The 22,554-nt window shown below is 41.8% G+C and overlaps 1 protein-coding gene across 2 annotated transcripts; it reads left to right on the top strand.

The window, feature by feature from the left end:
* The first annotated feature begins 591 nt into the window (after positions 1 to 591).
* On the top strand, positions 592 to 20,794 carry PMVK (phosphomevalonate kinase). Of its 2 annotated transcripts, none has more exons than XM_023502257.2 (5): positions 592 to 984; positions 4,972 to 5,035; positions 7,025 to 7,177; positions 12,706 to 12,838; positions 20,052 to 20,794. In XM_023502257.2, exons 1-5 carry the CDS (start codon positions 890 to 892, stop codon positions 20,222 to 20,224), a joined length of 618 nt encoding a protein of 205 aa, XP_023358025.1. In that variant the 5' UTR covers positions 592 to 889; the 3' UTR covers positions 20,225 to 20,794. The 2 variants fall into 2 exon arrangements, with proteins under 2 accessions (XP_023358025.1, XP_003768153.1); XM_003768105.4 differs by having other exon boundaries at positions 594 to 984; positions 12,709 to 12,838.
* Positions 20,795 to 22,554: the final 1,760 nt, after the last annotated feature.

The following is a 22,554-nucleotide window of genomic DNA, read 5'->3' as shown; positions in this document are numbered from 1 at the left end:
GGACCATGATATCAGGGAGGTGATGCTCTGAGGTACAAGTGAATTGGATTTAAGTGAGGGAGGGCTGTGCAAGGTCATCTGCCTCACTTTCCTCTCCATCGCCATCTGGGTCGGTGGCCGGGGAGAGATCAAGGTGACTGGAGAAGGACCTGGATGCACTGAGTGGAGGAAAGCACTTCTTAAACCTCAGCTCTTTCCTAAGGACCTATAATTTTGGAAAGTCTGTTTATCATCCAATAGCATTGGAGAGACAAAATCCCTCCCTAAACCTGAAGTCGTGTGTATTACGCTCCTCCTCTTACCCGCCTCTTTGGTAAATGAATATCGTCTGTGGAGTGAACCATTTGTATGATGGGAGGAATTGAATTTTGTTTCAGTATATTGGCATAAAACACCAATAATGACAAAGTTTCTAAAAACAATTATTAATCTAGAAATTTTAATTAAATATTTTAAATGTATATAGAACGCTAAAGAGGAGTAACTAAAAACTCAATTCGGGAGGTTTTTATATACTTCTGCTTCGGACCAAAGGAGAATGTCCATGCTTTCCCTCTTCCGACAAGGGAGGCGGAGTCAGGGAAGTGGAGTGTTCCAGGGCGGGGTTGGGTTGGCTCAAGGGAGAAAGGATGGGGAGAATATTTCGAAGAGAAGGCTTTCGGCTAAGGATAATATCTTTTGCTTACTCGTGAACTAATTCTCGTCCTTCTGTTTGATAAATCAATGGATTTGGGAGCCTAGGACCCTAGTTTCGGACAAGAAAGGGAGGAAATCGCGCCTTTATTTTTCCCCCCCCCCTTGGTTGAGTCTTTCTCCCCACGTGTTCGTAACGTGAGGCTGGCCGGTCCGGACAGTTTACCTGGTCCAGGTTGAGAATCGGGGGCGTCTCATGGCGCCGAGGGCTGGCTCTCCGCGGCTGGTGCTCCTGTTTAGCGGCAAGAGGAAGTCCGGGAAGGACTTCTTGACGGATGAATTGCGGAGCAGGTAGTCAGCAGGGGAGGGTGGAAGAGATGTCGGCTTTAGGACAGGGGCGGGGCCCATTTGGGGAGGAACCCGGGTGTTTGGAGTCTCTCGCTGGGTGGGTGGAAGAGGGTTGAGGGATGCATTGTTTGGCACGGACCTTCTCCCCCGCAACTTAAGTACTCTGCGAGAAGGTGCACTGCGGTCACTGTCAGTTCTGATGCCCATAGCCCCTCGACTTGCGCACCAGAAACCTCCCCCAAAATAGAGACGGTGAAGTAAAGCAAACCGCTACTGCCCTTGTATCTGACAGCGTATGTAGCGTTCTGCACACGTTGCCCACCGCCTTTCGGCAGATCAGAAGATAGTGTGCGTTATTGTTGGCACCTGGAACTAAGATTTGGAATCTTTGTTAATCAGTGCTTATTTAGCTGAATGAAACCAAAGTGAAGGCACTAAAGAAATGATGCTACTAAGCGAACAAGGGGCTTAGGCGTTTTAGGATCGTAGAATTTAGAGCCGGGAGGGAGGGAGAGATCAGTGCCTCGTCTGTCTTATTGTAACCAGTGAAGAGACTGAGCGGTGGCTTGCCTGGTATCACACAGGGATTGAGTGGCCGAGCTGGGATTAGAATGGAAGGCTTCAGACTCCAAATTTAATCGGTCTCTTTGCTCCACACCAGCCGTGTCAGATTTAAAAGAAAGGGGGGCTCTAATCTGTCCATAGGGATCCCTGTGAATTGCATATTGGCTTAGTTTTTTAAATGCCATATTATCCGTGTTGTATTTTTATTTATTTTGTGGCATATTTAATTTGGTTGGGGCGGTACTTGGTGACAGCCATCAAGTTTAGTATCTCATCATCTACAGAATACTAGTGTTTTTCCCCACTTCCTTTTTCTTGATGCCTGCTGGGTGGTACAAGCGAATATCTCTAGAAGACCTGTGTTCAAATCCTGCCTCAGACACTTATTGGCTCTATGGTGATGCCGGGCAAGTCATTTCATTTCTACTGACCTCAGTTTCTCCATCTGTAAAAACTTCTTAAGTTGTGAGTATCAAATGCCTTAAATTAAATGCGAGGTAATGTACCTTGCAAAGTTAGAAATGGAAAGTGAATACCTTGTAATTTTAAACATTTTGATTAACTTTTAAGAAAGGCATGCCTATTGAGGGTGGGGAATAGGAACCTGTGGAGTAGGTTCAGGACAACAGGTAAGGGAGAGACAGGTGATTTTTTTGAATGGCAGGATTGATGGAAATGCCTTAGGCTGGTTGCTTAATATTGAAAGGAGATGGGTTTTGGGGGAGAGTCATGGGTAGGGCTCTGTAGTTCAATGTTCTGTCCTTTCCATATCCCAGAGTACTCTCAACTTCTCTTGCCAGAGCAATCTCAGCCAAAAAATGACTGAGCTCCACAAGGGTGCTTGTTGTTGGACAGAGACCTAATGGTCTTGTGCCTATAGAACTATAATAATAAATACTCCTTGATTTGAAACGATTTGTGCAGAGATTTGTTATGTATGTGTATATATATCTCTCTATATTTATATATATATATATATCTATAACTCACATCTCTATATATGCATACTTATGTATAAATATATAGAGATATTTACATATTTTTATATACAATTATGTAAATATAACTATAATCTCCATCAGCATAGAGAGAATGAAATAAATCTGTGACTATCATCTTCCTGTGGAAACTTCTGGACTAGAAACTTTTTTCACCCAGACATTTGTAACTCCTTATAACTTAAAATCTTATTAGTGAATTGCCTGGGGTACTGAGACATTGAGGGATTTCCCCTTGGTCACATAGGCGGTATGTTTCACTGATAGGAGTTGGACTATCTCTTCCTGACTCCTTATAAGCCTTCTAGATCTACAGTGCTATGGGCATTCATTCTTCATGTCTTAGTTATTTTAATTCGTTAATTAATTAATTAATTTTGCTGAGGCAGTTGGGGTTAAGTGACTTGCCCAGGGTCACACTGCTAGGAAGTATTAAGTGTCTAAGGTCACTTTTTGAACTCAGGTCTTCCTGACTTTCGGGCTAATGCTCTATTCACCAGGTTACCTAGGTGCCCCATCTTAGTTATTTTAAAAAATGTTTTTTGACTCCTAGTGATGTTGAAGGATGCCATGGATCACTCATTCTTCATGTCTTAGATATTAATATATATATATATATATATATATATATATATATATATATATATATATATATATATATTTCTTGATTCCCATTGAAGATCTTGAAGGAGGTGTTCATACTTTGTATAAGAGTGGACTAGGGCAGCTAAGTGGCATAGTGGGATAGGCCAGTCTGGATAGTTTACCTGGTCCAGGTTTGGAATTGGGGGCAGTTCATGGCTCCAAGGGCTAAGTCTCCAAGGCTGATGCTCCTGTTTAGTAGCCCAGGAAGGACTTTTGACTAAAACATGGAGCAGGTAGTCAGCAGGGGAAAGTAGAAGAGATGTCAGATTTAGGGTGGTGGTTGCAGGTGCAGGGCCCAGGAATCAGAAAGACCTGGCTTCAAAACTGGCCTCAGACACTTTCTAACTGTGTGCCCCTGAGCAAGTCACTTAACCCTGTTTGCCTTAGTTTCCTCATCTGTCAAATAAGCTGGTGAAGGAAATGACCAAACCACTTCAGTATCTTTGCCAAGAAAACCCCAAAAGGGTCATGAAGAGTTGGATAACTGAAACAGTTCACTAATAACAAAGAAATTGGACTAAGTGGATTCTGCCATCTCTTCCAACTCTTCTTAAGTCTTTATAGTTGATATATTTATATACCTGGGGTCATGTAAAAAATTTCTCAGCATAAGGAATCCCAAGTGAAAAAGGTTTAATTCCTGTTTTAGAGGAGGAAATGAAGGAGGAAGTAGGTTGCTCAATAAATCAACAATAAATATTTATGAAGTGCCTACTGTGTGCCAGGCACTGTGCTATATGCAGAAGATTCAAAGAAAGGCAAAGGACAGTGCCCTGGAGAAGCTCACAGTTTAATGGGGGAGAAGACAAATTATGGGATAAACTGGAATTAGTTAACAGAAAATTAAGGAGACTTGGGACAGGAATACTACAGAAGGTAGGATTTTAGTTGGTATTTGGAAGGAACTCAGGAAGGTGAGATGAGGAAAGAGAACATTCTAAGTAGGGGGACCACCAAAGAACCACCCAGAGCAGAGAAATGGAGATTGTTCCTGGAGCAGCCAGGAGGCCTATGTCACTGAATCATAGAGTACTTGGAAGAGGTGGCCAATGATGCCAGAAGACTAGAAAGGTGGGAGTTGAGGGAGGGATAGGTTAGGAAGAGTTTGAACACCAAAAAGAGGATTGTGGATTTGATCTTGGAGGTGGTGATAGGGAACCACTGAAGTTTATTGAGTAAGAGGGAGTAACATAATCTGACTTCACTTTAGGAAAATTACTTTGTTGATTGATTGGAGGCTAGGGTGGGGAAAGAGTTGAGGCAGGCAGGCCCATCAGCAGGCAGGCTATTGTGATAATCCAGACCTGGCAATGGGGTAATCCAGGGTAATACTGGGGTCCTGCCCCCAGGATGGTGGCAAAGACTTAGAGTTTGGCTTCCTCCTTCCCTGTCTAGTGCATCAGGTCCAGAAAGGTTGTGTTTTTGAAGCAGGAAACCCCTCATTTTGATGAGAGAGTCCTTAGAAAAATGCATTCATGGCTTCCCACAGTGACTTGTCACCATTTCGAACAGCTCTCTGGAACAGGACAATTTTCTTTTTCTCCACCCTGATTCCGTCATGCTGATGAGGTGGCTGGGGGAGCCATGGGCTCTCTGGCTTGTGGGGAGTCTTTGGAGTGTCTCTTGCCAGAGTAACTGAGACTGCCAGAGGGGAGTGGTAGGTGCTGGGCTGTCCTCACTTACAAGTGTTGGCTTGAAGGTGGAGCAGAACACTGGGTGGGGAGACGCAGGTCTCCGTGAGCTAATTCAGTTCTGGCCTGGGGGGTATCTTCCCATCCCACAGGCTGGGGGCGGACGTGTGTGCTGTGCTTCGACTCTCTGGACCCCTCAAGGAGCAATACGCCCAGGTATGTCATGAGGCAGCTGGATCTGTGCCCCCCTTGGTAATTAGTGCTTTTTTACAGGTAAGCTGTAACTTGTCTTATGGCTCAGACTGGCTTCTGCCTGCCCTGGCCCACTTTTGGGCGCTACTTTTGGTAAAACAGGCTTTTAAGTCAACTCAGCAAGCATTTAGTAAGCATTTTCTGTGTGCTAAGCACTGAGAATACTGATACCCACAGAAAGACGGTCCCTGTTCTTGAAGAACTTCCATTCTAATGGTGAGAAGACGATATATAGAAGGTAGCTGGAAAGGGGCACAGGATGGAGAAAGCCTGGAGAATTCAGAGTGCAAACCAGAGAGGAATGAAACCTTACACTCCTACTCACAAAACTCCAGTGGCTTCCCTTCCCCACTCCCCAAGTGGATGTAAGCTTCTTGGGAGCAGAGACAATCTCATTGTTACTGTATCTTGCATAGTACCTGGCATATAATAGGCACCTAATAAATACTCTATGAACTGAACTCTCTCTCTTGGCTCTGCTAGATTATTCAGAGTTCCCCAAATATACCTCTTACTTTCCTGCTCCCATAACTTTGCTTATTCCATTGCCCTCCTCCAGGCCTCTGCCTACTCTTATTTTACAGATGGGGAAACTGAGGCTGGTGCACCAGGCCTAGAGTCAGGAACACCTGAATTCAAATCCAGCCTCAGAAGGAAATGGCAAATCATCCCAGAATCTTTGCCAGGAAAATCCTAAATGGGATCACAAAGGGTCAGACATGACTGAAGTGACTGAATGACAACAAGGGGTGGGGAGGCTGCTGGTTAGCTATCCGTATATCCCCACCCCAAGAAGGCAGCCCTTTTGGTTAGAATGGCAGTCTGATAGAATAGGGCCTCTTAAAGTTTTCCCACTCACAACCCCTTTTTGTCCAACTTATTTTTGCATCACACCAGGTATATAAAAAAGGCGTACAAATCAGACATTTATCGATGATAAATCATCATCTCACGATCCCCAAGTTCAGTTAAGTGACCCCATATGAGGTTACAAACCATAGTCTAAGAACTTGGGATTCTAGAGCCACAAAGTATGGTGGGTTTCCGGAGCAGTTCTTCCCTCTTCTCCAGGCTGAGCCTGCTGGAGGAGCTGCAAGGGGCCTTAGGGCAGATCTGCTCAGACCCCTCTCAGGTTACGGAGTCTGCAGCTCTGACTTGGCGCCCCTCCCCCCTTGCGGTTCCCCAGTGACTTAGGGCTCAAATCCAGGCCCTCACTTCCTCACATGACAGGATTTCCAGACCTTCATGGCCCGGATGCCCTTTCACAGGTGCCCCAGATCATCGGCTTCCCTTTCAAAATGTGCCCCCGGAATGGGACCTAAACTCCAGACGTGGCCTGTCTGGCACATGCCCAAAATCAGCAGAACCAAGGAAAGGGCATTGCCAGGGTCTGGATGCAGATCTCGGGGCTCCTTTCTGCGAGTCCCTGGGCGGGTGTAGGATGGGCCTGGCTTTGGCCGCTGATGATGATGCTGGTGGCCCCTTAACCCCCCTGGCTCAGACTCCTCAGCTTTAAAATGGAGGAGTTGGACCAGGGCACAGAGGGGCCTTCCTGCTCCCGAATCCTTCTGGTCCTGAAGCGTCCGGCCTTGTCTGGCCAGCGGCTCCTTTGGAAGGCTTGCCAGCGTCCCAACCTACAATGTAGGAATCCTGGGAGGACCCTTCAGAGGAGCTGGATGGGAGGGCCCCAGGCACAATCATCCCCATTCTCATGCGTTATACTGAGGCCTGGCCCCGACTTCAGGGAAAGGAAACTTATTTCCCAGATAATTGGGGAAGATCGATCACAGGATGTGTGTGTTTAATTTAGGCACTGTTTCCCCAGACATATGGAAATGGAGGGGAGTGTCCTGGGGCTGAGGGGGCAGGGAATGATCACCTTTCCTCACAGCTGAGCCAGGAGGCAAAGTGACCCTTGGGGTGAGTGACCTGCTTTTGACTTGTTTTGAGCAGGAGCATGGACTGGACTTCCAGCGACTCCTCGATGCCAGCAGCTATAAGGAGGCCTTTCGGGAGGACATGATCCGCTGGGGAGAGGAAAAGAGGAAGAGGGACCCGGGCTTCTTCTGCAGGAAGATTGTGGAGGGCGTCCCCCAGCCTGTCTGGGTAAGGGCCATTGTGAAAGTGGTTTTTCTATGGGCCTTGCACACCCAGCCTTGGCCCTTTCCTCCTCCTCCTCCCTCCCCCTGCACCTCCTGTCCCTATCCCTGGAGCCCAAAGTAGCAGGTCCCTCCTGAGGCAGAAACTGCATCTCCTCCTTCCTCTGGACCCTCCCCCTTCCTGCTTATGTATGTTCTGTGGAGCCAGAGCCCAGGGGGGCCACACACAGTCAACTCTCTGGTGGGATTTCCTGAAAACCCGCTGTTGCCCAGCAACAATAATTAGCATTATATGGGCTTTAGGGTTCCAAAGTGCTTTACATGTATCATCTCATTTAATTCTCATAACTCCCCTGTGAGGGAGGTACAGTTATCCCCACTTTACAGATGAGGAAAACCAAGGCCCAAGGTCACCCAACAAGTAAGCATCTAAGGCAGGATTCAACTGTTCATTCATTCAGTTGTGACTCTTTGTGACCCCATGGGTAGCGTGCCAGAGTCTCCTCTGTGCCTTGAAGTCTGTCCATACTCATGTTTGTTGCTTTTATAACATTATCCATCTCAGCTTATACCTTTCCCTTCTCCTTTTGCCTTCAGTCTTTCCCTTCATCTGGACCTTTTCCTCCAAGTCCATTCTTCTCATTTTGTGGCCAGAGTAATTTAAACTTCAGCTTCTGTGTTTGTTCTCCCTTACAACAGCCTGCATTTACATAAGCCTGTAAGGTTTCCAGAGCCTTTTACTTATGTTATTTGACTTGATCCTTACTATTGCTCTGTGAAGTAGATGCTGTTGTTAGCACCATTTTTTACGGACTAGGAAACAGAGCCTGCCGGAGATTAAATGGGTTTTTTAAAAATGAGATTCCATTAGTTCTCTCTCCATGTAATCCTCTGTTTTAGACACAGTGCACAGGAGTGGGTTCCATCTGGGGTCAGACACCTTAACCAAGCCTGGGATGAACAGAATCCATGGGATAGTGGGCACGGGCCTACTTAGGCTATTTATGAAACCCACTTCAGGGTCCCAGTTGACCATAAGCACCTCCAGGGTCACAGAGCTAGTTACTGTCTAAGGCTGGATTTGAACCGAAGTCTTGTGCTTTGTCCCCATTAAAGCACACTTCTCTTTCAGTTAAGAAGGGACATCAGGGAAGAGAATGTGAGCTGGGGACAGAGTTTGGGACAGATTACAGGATCATGGATCAACAGCTTCCAGGGCACTCGGAGGCAGTCTAATCCAGCCCTCTTTCAATATATAAAAATGCTGAGGCCCAGGGAAGTTACACATCTGCTGAATGGTGGAGGCGAGATTTGAACCTGTGCCCTCTGACTCCAGAATCCAGGTGTTTTTTTCCCTACCATACCACATTTACACTTGAAGGTCCCAGGCTGTGCCTTTTTTTTATTTTTTTTTGGGGGGGGAATGGTTCTATGTTATAATGGTTAGTTCTTTGGTCTGTAAATTCAGTTCTTGTGTGTGTGTATATGATTTTATTGGGAGAGGGAGCACTCAATGAAGAAACTCCTTCTTCCAGTGCAGTTAGGCAAGCAGATCGATACAAGTCCTATTATCTTGGACAACTGATTGAGGCTTGGAAAAGTTGCCATGAATTGTCCAGGCTGATGTAGCCAGCCTGTGTCAGGCGCAGGTCTTGAATTCAAATCTTTCCTGACTTGGAGGCTGTATACACCATGATGCTTATTGTTGTACCATACCTATCCTGTAAAAATTGAATTTTCTAGACATGATGACTAGTAGTACAGTAATAATAAGAAAGTTTAACTGTCAGCTGGACCAGAACTGGCCTCTAACCATAGGTGACCTGAGCCAAACAAACAGAGCAGGTTAGAGACAGGAGAGTCAGGACACAAACACAAAATGATGTTTGCAAACAAAAGCCCCTCCTCTCCTAGGAAGAAGAGCTTAACATGCTGCACTAAAGGCAGGTCTTATATATCACAAATGGGCCAGATTATGACACATTCATTTTCAGGTCTTGAGTTACTGTTCCCACGGGTCCTGTGGGAGTAGTATTGTTTGAGGTCTAGAGGGTCGTGCCCACCCTGCAGAACACAGCACCAGAATGGTGTGATGGGAGCGGAAGTGTTGTACCTCTCAGTGACAAGGAACAGAGACATGATGGATGACCCTGGGAAACAAGGGGAGCTGAATCCCTCAGTGAACATCTATTGCTGGTCCAAGCAATGCACTTTGCTAGAGAGTAATATCATCCTGGCCGCAAAGGATTATTGTTAGGCCAAGCTCGGGACGCAGCTTGTTTCCTGGGGCTTAGCTCTGGGAAACAGGGTATCTCCAAAACATTTTTTTTTTAAAAATAATAGCTTTTTATTTTCTTCTTTTTTAAAAAAATAGCTTTTTATATCCAAAATATATGCAAAGATAGTTTTCAGTATTCACCCTTGCAAAACCTTGTATTCCAAATTTTTTTCCCTCCCTTCCCCCCACCCTCTCCCCCAGACAGCAAACAATCCAATATATGTTAAACATGTACAGTTCTTCTCTATACATATTTCCACATTTATCATGCTGCACAAGAAAAATCAGATCAAGAAGGAAAAAAATGAGAAAGAAAACAAAAAGCAAACAAATAATAACAATAAAAAGGTGAAAATACTAAGCTTTGATTTATATTCAGTCCCCATAGTTCTCTCTTTGGATGCAGATGGCTCTTTCTATCACAAGACCATTGGAACTGAATTGAATCACTTCATTGTTTAAGAGAGCCACGTTCATCAGTTGATTAGCATATAATCTTGTTGCTGTGTACAATGATCTCTTGATTCTACTCATTTCACTCAACATCAGTTCATGTAAGTCTCTAGGACTTTCTGAAATCATCCTGCTGGTCATTTCTTATAGAATAATAATATTCCATAACATTCATATACCACAATTTATTTAACCATTCTCCAACTGATGGGCATCCACTCAGTTTCCAGTTCTTTGCTACTACAAAAAGGGCTGCCACGAACATTTTTTCATATGTGGGTCCTTTCTCCTTTTTTATGATCTCTTTTGGATACAGACCCACTAGAGACACTGCTGCATCAAAGGGTATGCACACTTTGATAGCCCTTTGGGCATGGTTGCAAATTGCTCTCCAGAATGGTTGGATCAGTTCACAACTCCACCAACAGTGTATTAGTATTTCCAAAGTACTTTGACAATTGAGAAAGGGAAAAGAATTATAGGACCATAACATCTAGGGGATGGTCCATTCAAGTAAAAGTTTAAGAATGGGAGACGTGGGTATATTTGTAGGCAGCAGGGAAAGAACCAGTAGAAAGGGAAAGAAGTTGAAAATAGAGAGTGAGATTGAGAACTTGTTGATAATGTGTTGGAAAATAGTGACAGAATGGTATCAAAGGTATGTGATTTGGGGTTTACCTTGACAAAGAAGAAATCACCTCTTCATTTGAGCAGAGTAATTTAGACACAAATTTGACATGCTGAAAGGGGAGTAGAGTATAAGAAGACTCATATTTACAAGATTCTTTAAAAAGAGACTTATGAAGAAATTTCCTCAATTTTTCAAGGATATTTAATTTTGACCAAAAATCCCTCTTATGGACAAGTCAACCAATCAAAAACCTTTTATTAAACAACACTGTGCTGCAGATCATTGTGATAGGTACTAGGGGAGATACACAATTATGTAAGATGTTCCCTGCCTTCATAGAGCTTCCAGTTTAATGTGGAATGTACCCTGTACCTCCTTGCTCTCTGTTCAGATCATGTCTGGAGTATTGTGCTCAGTTCTGGGCATTTTTCAGGAATGGCACTGGAAAATCTCCCAAGGTGAAGGAGTGAGGGGTGAGGGGAAGGAACTAAAGACTTCAACTTGGGAAAATCAGTGGAACTAGGGACTCTTCTGGAGAGGAGAAAAATGCTCCCATGTGGAAGAAGACAAGCTTGTTACATGTGGCTCCTGGGGACCTTTATGTCTTGCCTTCTCTCTTACCTTCAAACCTTCTTCAGTGTAATTTCCAGATTCATTCAACTAAAAGTGTCCTCCCTGAAGTTATCAGTGACCTCTTAATTGCTCAAACTAGTGACTTTTCTTAATCATCATTCTTCTTAAACTCTTTGTGACATCAGGGTGTTTATGAAATAATGGGGTTGGGGCTTCTTCCAGCTCCTTGATCTTGGATCCTAGGAGCCAGAATCCCGAGGGCTTGCTGTCATGAGAATGGTCTATGCTGGAGGTTCTGAATCGGCTTTTTATATTAATTATTGCTGAATGGATAAATATCAAAGACCTTAGGAGAAAACCAGAATCAATTTTTTTGTTGAAGAAACAAATCTGAGAGCACTAAGAATCTTTTGTTGTTGAGAAACTTGCTGTCGCCCCCGAGTGGTTAATTAATGCTCCTAACCATCATCTCTGGGACTGCATTTCACTCCTGCTGGCTACTAGCGTGGATTAATGAAGTGTGTTAGTATGGGAGACTAGGGTAGAAGAGCTTGTCAACAAAGCTTTTAGCCTTGTAGGGGAGAGGGAACTTGGGCATTATCTAGTGGCTAATGACTTGATGCATTTAATTTCTCATCAACTTTAATCTTTAATTCTTGGTATAGTAGAAAGGGCGCCAGCTTTGAACAAAAACCTTGGGCTTGAATCTGGGTCTGGATACCTTTGTTGATCTTGGACAATTGGACCAACCACATCTTTCCCATCTGTAAAATAAAACAATTGGAGTTAGATGATTTCTGAGGTTTCTTATACTTTGATGTGTTGTGACCCTAGAAGAAGAGATGGTTTCTGGCTAGGGGCAGTCCGTCCCTAGAGGCCTTCCTTACTCCTGATCCACAGAAACCTTCTAATGCTTTTTCTATGATGTCATGCAGAGTTACCTCAAAGGCTCAGCTCTCAAGTGATACTGATCTCCTGACTGTTCCATGAACAAGATAGTCCACCTCCTAGCTCCAGGAATTTTTTCCTGGTTGTTCCCAGTGCCTGGAATCCTTTCTCTCCACTGACTTCGCTGGCTGCTGCTGCTATTTCTTCTTCTTTTTTTTTTTTTTTGATGAGGCAATTAGAGTTATGTGACTTGCTCACAGTCACATAGCTAGGAAGTGTGGATTTTGAGGCTGGATTTGAACTCAGGTCTTCCTGACTCCAAGGACCAGGGCTCTATCCACTGCACCATCTAGCTGCTCCTAACTTCTTTTAAGGCCCAGCTTCTATAAGAAGTTTTTTCTAGCCCCTCTTAATTTTCTTACCTTCTCTCTGCCAATTTCCCCCATTTATCCCATGTATGGTTTGCTTCCCCCATTAGGTTTTAAGGTGACATTTGAACTTGAGTGTCTAAGAGTAGAATTTGATTGGCAAACCTACTGTAGACCGTGTTGCAGGCTCTGGCTCCCCAACTAGATTGTTCGCCTTGGGGATGGTGGTGGAGGGAAGGGACTCTGGCTTTCAGTTCTTTTGCCTTCCCTTCTTTCCTTCTTCTCCAAACTCAGTATGGCACATGTGCCAGGCCAGGGGTTGTCTGATTGTGTGTTCTTTTCAGCAGCTGGTGAGCGATGCGCGGCGAGTGTCGGATGTTCAGTGGTTCCAGTCCTCCTTTGGGGATGTGATGCAGCTGGTCCGAGTGATCGCGTCAGAGGAAAGCCGGCAACAGCGGGGTTGGGTGTTCACAGCAGGTGAGCTTTGCCTCCAGTTGTTAAGTCTTATTCAGCAGACCTAAAGAGGTACAGAGGATCAGCTTCTTCCCAGGGCAGAGACTTGGCCTTCTAGCAGAGTGTGGGTATCATGTCCCCCAACAATAATTTAATGGCAGCACTTTTGATTTTGCAAAGCCCTTTTCTCCCAACAGCTTGGTGAGGTAGATAATGCAGGTACCCTCATTTAACAGATGAGACCCACAGAGTTGAGACCACTGACCTTTTGTCAATCAAATATTTATGTAGTTCTGGGATTGCATCATTTTGGGAGGTCCTTTCCTGGGAAGTCCCTGTCCAAGCCTGCTCATCCTGTGCTCAGAGGGTCTGCCTCTGGAAGCCTTTCTCCCTCATGATCACACGGCTGGCAAATGGGAGAACCAAGGCCTGAACTCAGATTTTCAGTCTCCTGATTCACTGCTTTTTCTGCCATACCATGCAAGGCTACCTTGAAGGTTGAGTGTAAAGGACATTGGCCTCCTGACTGTTCCTCAGACAAGATGCTCCATCTCTTACTTCCAGATATTCTCTCCAGCTGCTTAAAATGTTCTCCTTTCTCTGTCATACCTACTGACCTCCCTGGCTTTTTCCCCCCTAGGTTCTAACTAAAATGCCACTTTCTACAAGAAACCTTTCCCATCCCCTCTTGATTCTTGTTCCTTTCCTCTGTTAATTATTTCTTATCTATCCTGTATATAGCTTGCTTTGTGTATATTTGTTTGTTTGTGAGCTCCTCGAGGGCAGGGACTTTTTTTTATCTCTAGCTCTTTTTCTTTTTTTTTAAATTATGATAACTTTTTATTGGCGGAACCCATGCCAGAATAATTTTTTGCAACATTATCCCTTGCACTCACTTCTGTTCCGATTTTTCCCCTCCCTCCCTCCACCCTTTCCCCAAAGATGGCAAGCAGTCCTATACATGTTAAATAGATTACAGTAGATCTTGGATACAATATATGTGTGCAGAACCGAACAGTTTTCTTGTTGCTCAGGGAGAATTGGATTTAGAAGGTATAAATAACCTGGGAAGAAGAACAAAAATACAAGCAGTTTACATTCATTTCTTAGTGTTCTTTCTTTGGGTGTAGCTGCTTCTGTCCATCCTTGATCAATTGAAACTCAGTTGGACCTTGTCTTTGTTGAAGAAATCCACTTCCATCAGAGTAGGAAAAGTGTTCTAGAGATGGTGGAGAGAGAGCAAGAGGAAATACCCAGAACTGAGATACACGGTCTCCAGTCAAATTGACGTTTCTCTGCTTATGGGCATAGTTTGTGCTCTCCAACCTTCCTCCATGTCTCTGCTTATGGGGTTCTTTAGGGCTGGAATGTCCTTCCTTCCCCATTTTGCCTGTTAAATTTCTACCTAACCTTTAAAATAGGAATTCTTTAACCTGGAGTTAAGTGTTCTGCCCAAAATAGTTGTTTAATAAATGTGTTTTGATTGGTTGACTTATCCATGCCAGAGGGGGTTTTGGTCAAAGTTAAATTTCTTTGATTAACTGAGGAAATTGCTTTGTAGGCTTAAAAGCACAACATAAATTTAGTTTGTTGTCCTGAAACTGCAATTTATAAAACATTTTATATTTACAGGATAGATTTCAGGGGGTCTGTGAACTTGTATGGGAAAAAAAATTAGATCTTTCATTTCAATGTAATTGGTTTTCTTTGTATTTCTGAGAATTTTATTTTATGCATTTAAAGACATTTTTTTTTGAAGTAGAAATCCATTTCACACAAAAAGACTGGGAACTTCTGCTTTCAGATCTTTCTCAGATTTCCTCTCTTCCATGAAGATGTCCTGACGTATCCCTTGTCATTATTGCACTTTCCTCTTAAATTTCATAAAATATTTTGTATCATGATTGTCTGTGTAATGTTACAGATTATTCAGGTAAAATGCAAGTACCTTTTAGCCCACATTAGACTGTAAGTGTCATGGGGACAAGAAATGTCTATTTAACTTTATATCTTCAGCAGCATTTAACACAGTGCTGTGGACCAAAGAATTGTTTTATAGATATATTTTGATTGATTGACTTAGCCATATCAAAGGAAGTTTTTTGGTTAAAGTTAAATTTCTTTGATTACCCTAGGGAATTGTTTTGTGTTCCTGAATGGGTTATCTCTAATCTATTTAAATGTGAATTATTAGAAAATTCTATTTAAAAAAAACTTTTAAATGATATTGTTGTTTAAATTTTCTTTAATATTTAGTATCTCCCAATTATATGTAAAATTTTTTTAACATTTTTTTTTTAAATTTTTAGTTCCAAATTCTTTCCCTCCCTCCCTCATTGAAAAGACAAGCAATTTTATATAAATTATATATGTGCAGTTATGCAAAACATTCGTTTCTTTTTTTTTAATTATTATAGCTTTTTGTTGACAAAACATATGCATGGGTAATTTTTCACCATTGACCCTTACAAACACTTCTGTTCGAACTTTTCCCCTCCTTCCCTCCACCTCCTCCCTTAAATGGCAGGCAGTCCCATACATGTTAAACATGTTAAAGTATATGTTAAACATAATATATGTGTACATATTTATACAGTTCTCTTGTTGCATAAGAGAAATCGGATTTAGAAAGGTAAAAATAACCTGGGAAGAAAAAAATGCAAGCAAACAACAATAGAAAGAGTGCAAATGCTGAAACATATTTCTGTATTACTCATGTTGTGAAAGAAAATCCTCCCTCTCCCTCAAAAACCAACCCAAGAAAAATAAAGAAAATAAAAAAAAATAAAGAAAAATAAAGAAATAGAGTATTTTTAGATGTGCATTCAGACTTCATCAATTCTGGGGAAGGGTAGCATTTTTCATTATGAGCCCTTTGGAATTGTCTTAGGTCATTGTATTCTTTTTTTTTAATTTTTTAAATTTTATTTATTTTATTTTATTTTTTTTTAAATTTTAATTAATTAATTTATTTTTTAATAGCCTTTTATTTACAGGATATATGAATGGGTAACTTTACAGCATTAACAACTGCCAAACCTCTTGTTCCAATTTTTCACCTCTTACCCCCCCACCCCCTCCCCTAGATGGCAGGATGACCAGTAGATGTTAAATATATTAAAATATAAATTAGATACACAATAAGTATACAAGGTCATTGTATTCTTGAGACTATCTAAGTCATTCACAGCTGACCATTACACAGTATTGCTGTTACTGAATATAATGGTCTCCTGGTTCTTCTTATTTCACTTTGCATCAGTTCATGTAAGTCTTTCCCGGTTTTTTTGAGAGTTTCTTGATCATCATTTCTTACAGCACAGTAGTATTCCATCACAATCAAATCAATATTCATCGCACAACTTATTCAGCCCAATTGATGGGTATCCCTTCAGTTTCCACTTGTTTGCACTACTAAAAGAGCTGTCATTGATATTTTTGTATGTTTATATAAGTGCGTTTCCTTTTTGTCTCTTTGGGATTCAGACAGTGGTGGCGTTGTTAGGTCAGAGAGTATTCATGGTTTTATAGTCCTATAAACATAGTTCCAAATTGCTCTTTAGAATCTAAGACCCCAATTTACAAAATACTTGAGTTGTTAGTGGATTTTGAAAACTTGCAAATTTGTAATACAAAATACAACAAAAGAGAAAAATACAGGCTTGACTCTGCCACTGACACAAAAAATCCTCCCTATGTGTAATTATTTGTAAATCTAGTGTTCTCTGATGGTAAATGTTTCCTTATTGTAATTCCTCTTCTCCTCTAAACTTAACACCACTTAGTGATACTGTATAACCTTTTCATATTTTCTAAGAAGGAGCTTTTAGTTTTCATATGTGTTTTTTAAGATGAGTTTCCATTTGTGCTGAGGTTTGGATACAGGGAAGCAATTTTGATGTACTTTTAGTTCTTAACATCCCCAGGACCTTAGTTTACCTGAGGATAAAGTAAGGTTGGTCCCTTCTAGCTTTAAGTCTATGATTGATAGAAAGGGAGCTCTGGCTAGTTCCCTTAGCATTCTAAGGCTACAGAGTCAAGATTGGTTTTTTCATCTCATGGATTATCTATAGCATGCTTAATCTTAGACTGGCAACCCCTTCACCTAGATCACATCTGGACCTCTTCCTCTCCCCAGCAGCTGCTCTTGGCTCAGGCAGGGCTAATGCTTTTTAATATCATCCCAGACCAGAGTCAGGGAGATCTTGAATAGAGAACCTTATATAAAAACTTCATACCAGAAAGTGATGTGTCGGATTAGTTAATCAATCAAGAAACAGTTCATAAATATTTATTAGGCACCTACTATGTCCCAGGCTCTTTGGAGCTGTGGAGTTACAGAGAAAGGCAAAACACAGTCCCTGCTCTCATGCAGCTCACAGTCTTATCAGGGGAACACAAACAAGATATAGAAAGATAAATTGGGGTTGTTTGAGAGATGCTCTAAGATTAAGGAGGGCAAGAAAGGCTTTCTGTAGAAGGTGGAATTTAACCAGCTGGAACATGAAGGAATCTTCATGGGAGGTGGGAGAGGTGGGAGAGCATTCCAGGCATGTGGGGGGATGGCCAGAGAAAATACCTGGAGTTGGGAAATGGAGGAACAGATGAGACCATTGTCATTGGATCACAAAGAATGGTGGGTGGGGTCCAAGGTGGATCTGACTGGAAAGGTATACATAAGTAGGGAGAGATTATGAAGGGATTTGAATGCTGGAGGAATTTTATATTTGATCCTGGAGGGTTGTGTGTGTGAATGAGAGAGAGACACTGAGAGAGAGTCAGATAGACAAATAGTAATTTTGGAAGATCACTTCAACAGTGGGATGCTGAGAATGGACTGGAGTGGCAACTAGTGTGTTTTAATTACCCTGGCCACTGTGGCCTGCCATTATCAGCGAGGAATGGAAAGCAGTGGCAAGGATTACCTCAAAGATCACTCCTTCCCCAGAAGGGAGTGGGAAACGGACTAATCAGTTATCAGATATTTTGCCAGCAGTTCTGCATGGGGGTGTGGAGGTTCTGGGAAGGTTTCGATGATGGCATACCTCTGGAAGAGAAGGCAAGGCAGGGCAGGACAAAGAGAAAGGACTAGGCTTTATTTACAGACCAGCCTAGACTAAGACACCAGATTCAATTCAGTTCTTTCTTTATATTTATTTCATTAGATCCTAATTACATGTAAAAAAAATTTTTTTTTAACAATCATTAAAAAAAGTCCCAATTTCAAATTCTCTCCCTTTATTCTCCCTCTTCCCTGGGAAGGCAAGCGATTTGTGATTATACATGTGAAGTCACTGAAAACATTCCCATACTAGCCATGTTACAAAAGAAAACAAATACAATAAAACAATAAACAAAAAAGTATGCCTCTGTATTCAGAGCTCATCATTTCTCTCTTTGGAGGTGAATAGCATTTTTCAACATAGGGCCTTTGGAATTGTCTTGGATCATTGCATGGATCAGAGTACCTGAGTGTTTTATGGTTAATTATCTCTATAATATTGTTACTACTCTGTACACTGTTCTCCTGGTTCTGCTCACTTGACTTTGCATCAGTTCATATAAGTGTTCTTAGGTCTTTCTGAAAGTATTCTCCTCCTGATTTCTTTTAGTACAATAGTATTTCATCACAATTGTATAGTACAGCTTGTTCACCCATTCTCCAATTGGTGGGCAACCCCTCGATTTCCAATCTTTGCCTCCACAAAAGCAGCTGCTATGCATATTCTTGTTCAAATGGGTCTTTTTTCAGACCCAGTAAGAGGGTGTTACTAGGTTAAAAGATATGTGTGGTTTTCACCCTTTGCGCATAGTTCCAAATTGTTCTCCAGAATAGTTGACCAGTTCACAACTCCACCAACAGTGCATTAGTTCCTTAATTTTTTCCCTCTCAGAATTTCTCATTTTCCTTTTCTTTCATGTTAACCAATTTGATAGGTGTAAAGTGGCATCTTAAGAACTGTTTTATTCTGCAGTTCTCTAATCAAGAGTGATTTAGAACATTTTTTTGGTATGACTATTGATAGCTTTGATTACTTCTTCTGAAAAACTGCCCATTCATGTCCTTTGACTCTTTGTCAACTGGGAAATGCCTCTTATTTTAATAAATTTGGCTCAACTCCCTATATATTTGAGGAATGAAGCTTTTAACAGAGAACCTTGCTGTAAATTCTCTCCCTCCCCCTTTCCTGTTGAATTACTAATTTTCTCTGCTTTAATTTCGTTTGTACAAAACCTTTTTAATTTCATATAATCAGGATTATCTATTTTACTTCCTTTAATCCTCTCTATCTCTTGTTTAGTCATAAACTCTTACTTTAGCCATAGATCTGACAGTTACATTTTTCCATGTTCCCCTACTATACTTATGATATCTATCACCTTTTATATCTAAACAATTTATCCATTAAGACCTTATCTTGGTATGTGTGTGAGAGATTGGTCTATACCTAGTTTCTGCTAAACTGCATTTCGGTTTTCCCAGAAATTTTTGTTAAATGTTGATTTCTTAACTCTCAAAAATTGGATCTTTGGGTTTATCAAGCACTATATTACTATGGTCATTTACTACTGTGATTTGTGTACCTAGTCTATTCCACTGAACCATTATTCTATTTCTTTGTTGTTGTTCAGTCCCATCTGACTCTTCATGACCCCATTTGGGATTATCTTGGTGAAGATACTTAGAGTGTTCACTATTTCTTCTCTGGCTCATTTGACAGATGAGAAAACAGAAGTAATCAGGGTTAAGTGACTTGTCCAGGGTCACAGAGCTTGTAAATGTCTGTGCTCAGGGCTTCCTGACTCCAGGTCTAGTGCTCTATCCACTGTGCCACCTAGCTGCTTCCTTAGCACCAGGTTGTTTTGATGATTATTGGATTCAGTTCTTATAGTTTCAGTCCTGTCCATTGGAGAGGAAACCAGAAGTAGAATGAAGTTGTCAGTGATTATTATATGTCTTTTAAGTAGAAATGTCAACAATTATTTTTATTTTGGTCACCTGTTTAGAATTAGTATCAATAATTTAATGATTAAATAATTTAAGTAAATTATTATTACATGTTTATTAGTCAATTATTATGACCACTTATTGAGAATGTTGTAGAGTGTATTCTGATCTAGGTATGGACTTCATTTGATGGCCTCTGATGTCCTTTCTAATTCTGGACAGAGTTTTTATAGCTTGATCTTTGGAAAGGCCATGAGTGATCTGACCTCTGTGTTCCTCCTTCTGCAGGAGTGGATGATGCCGAATCAGAATGTGGCTTGGACCACTATGGAGCATTTGATTGGGTCATTGAGAACCACGGTGATGATCACAAGCTGGAGCAGCAGTTGGGGAAGCTGGTGGACTATATCCACAGTAAACTACAGCCTTCAGAGTGTGAGGGTCGGGTTGAGGGGAGCTGACTCTCCCACTTCCCAGGCCTCCAGGACAATGAGGGCAGGTGTGTGCCAGCGGGAGAAGGAGGAGCCATGCACTGAGGTTCTTCTGAGCCATCCTCCTGGGGGGAGGCCACAGGGCTGAGGTTGAATTCCAGGTTTGAGCATGCAACCTGATTTCTGGATCTCCTTCCCTGATGCTGGGCTGATCCTAAAAGGGTAGAAAATCAGGATGAAGTGAAAGAAGTCACAAAGCATGTGAAAATATTTTTAGTGTTCTTCAGATGGCTCCTTGGGCTCTACAAGGGGCACTTGTGCCTTTGGTGCCATAAACTTTGGGCCTCATCACCCAGAGCTCCTGAGACTCTGTGTTTGTGGCAAGCAGAGCCGAGGGCACACTCATTGCTGGATAGGCATCTGATCTCTCAGATGCAACTTGCTTTCTTTGACAGGCTCAAAGTAGGCCTGGGGATGGGGTGAGGTAATGGGGAGATCTGTGAAGAATCCAAGGATTGCCCTTATTATACATATATGGTTATCTAGCTCTGTACTTCCCAAAATAAAGCTGGATTTGTGGATGGATCTGTTTTGGACAAATATCTGAGAATCTGGATTTGTGTGTCTGAGTTGTTATCAGCTTTTATAACCCCAAACCTGAGGACCACTGACCCTTGAAAACAGCAAGATTCTTTTAAAAAAAATTAAATTGTATTTCATTTTCGGATCCAAATTCTCTTCCTTACTTCTTCCCCTCAATTGAGAAATAAAAAAATAAGCCCCCTCTTATAAATATGTATAGTGAAGTAAAACATTCTAGCATTGGCCATGCCCAGAAAAATCTGTCTCAATTTGTACTCTTGAGTCCTTTGAAGAAGGGAGTACCGTGTTTTGTCTTGATTCCTCTGGAATTGTGATCAGCAAATAGACTCTTGGAGTCCCATCACTGAATCCTACCCATTAGGGAACACTCAAGTTTCCTCATCTGTAAAATGAATCTAACAGTAATACTTACTAGGGTAGTTGTGAGGATCAAATGAAATGTTTGCAAAATTTAAAAGCACTAGATAAATGTTAGCTGTTTTATTATTATTAAAGCTATTATCACTTTTCTAGACTACTGCACAGTAGCCTCCTAACTGACTTCCTTTGTGTTCTGTCTCTTTTCTCTAATCCGTTCTTCGTTGATCCCCAAATAATTTCCCAATGCATAGCTTTGATCAGATGTTTCATGCTTAGAAACCTTCAGCTCTCCCATTTTTTTCAGTCTTTTTTTTTTTAATGTTTAGCATTTTATTTCTCCCCAGTTACATGTAAAACAATTTTTTAACATTTGTTTTCAGAATTGTGAGTTTCAAATTCTCTCCCTCATTCCTTCTCCTTTCCCCCTAATTGAGAAGGCAAGCAATTTGATATAGGTTATACATGTGTAGTCATGCAAAACACATTTCCATGTTAGACACCCCCTACTTTTAGTAAACCTTTTTATACTCCCTATTCAGTCTGAAAGGATCTAAATTCTAGGGTTTCCCATGTATATAACAGATTATTTTGAGTAGGATAATACAGTTACTTATGAACTATTCTCCATATGTTTTGACAAGCTTCTCATATTCCTTGGAGGGAGGCAGGACTACCCCAGGTTGGGAAGTCCTGAGCTGTAGGACAAAATCTGTACTTTTTTGTTTGGTGTCTCATTTTAAGACCTTTCAACTTGCTCTTTCAGCCTTTTTATTTCCCATCATGTGCTCTTTGTTTTACCCCCATGTTTGTACAAATTATACCCATAATGCATGCCCTTATCTCTAGCTCAGGGGCCATGTCTAGGAAGCCTCCCTTGAAAACACCCTCTCCTTCATACTTCCCTTGAAAACTTTCTTTGGATCTTCCTTTTGTCCCTGTCACACTTTTTCTCATATGCTTATTTGTCTGTCATATCCCTCTAGGGCAGCTAGATGGCACAATGTATAGTGTGCCAAGTCTGAAGTCAAGAAGACTCACTCATCTTCCGAATTCAAATCTGGCCTCGGACTCTTACTAGCTTTGTGATCCTCGGAAAGTCATTTTACCCTGTTTGCCTCAGTTTCCTCGTATGTCAAATAAGCTGCAGAAGGAAATAGTCCAACCTGCAGAGGCAGCTAGGTTAGCAATCTGTCCACAATACCACCTAGCTGCCTCTGCAGGATGTACAGATCTCAGTCAGGGGAAAGATCCTGGTTTGTTATAGCTGCAGCAGCTGGCTTTGGCTGACTTCCACATGTCCTGCCAGATGATATACAGGTGCAGTGTGCAGCTGGGTGTGACCACAACGGGTGGGACTGGTTTTCTGGATTATGTACAGCCCTTGCTTAGAGGTAAAC

The sequence above is a fragment of the Sarcophilus harrisii genome, chromosome 4 (assembly GCF_902635505.1).
Source record: "Sarcophilus harrisii chromosome 4, mSarHar1.11, whole genome shotgun sequence".
Classification (NCBI taxonomy): Eukaryota; Metazoa; Chordata; class Mammalia; order Dasyuromorphia; family Dasyuridae; genus Sarcophilus; species Sarcophilus harrisii.
The sequence above is the reverse complement of the archived record's forward strand: the minus strand, read 5'-3'. Positions and strand labels throughout refer to the sequence as shown.

Excerpts from the sequence above, each read along its gene's own strand:
- PMVK (XM_023502257.2), top strand. The coding sequence starts at position 890 with ATGGCGCCGAGGGCTGGCTCTCCGCGGCTGGTGCTCCTGTTTAGCGGC. Across the intron at positions 985-4,971 it reads ACGGATGAATTGCGGAGCAG|GCTGGGGGCGGACGTGTGTG; the intron begins GTAGTCAGCAGG and ends CCCATCCCACAG. Across the intron at positions 7,178-12,705 it reads GCGTCCCCCAGCCTGTCTGG|CAGCTGGTGAGCGATGCGCG; the intron begins GTAAGGGCCATT and ends TGTTCTTTTCAG.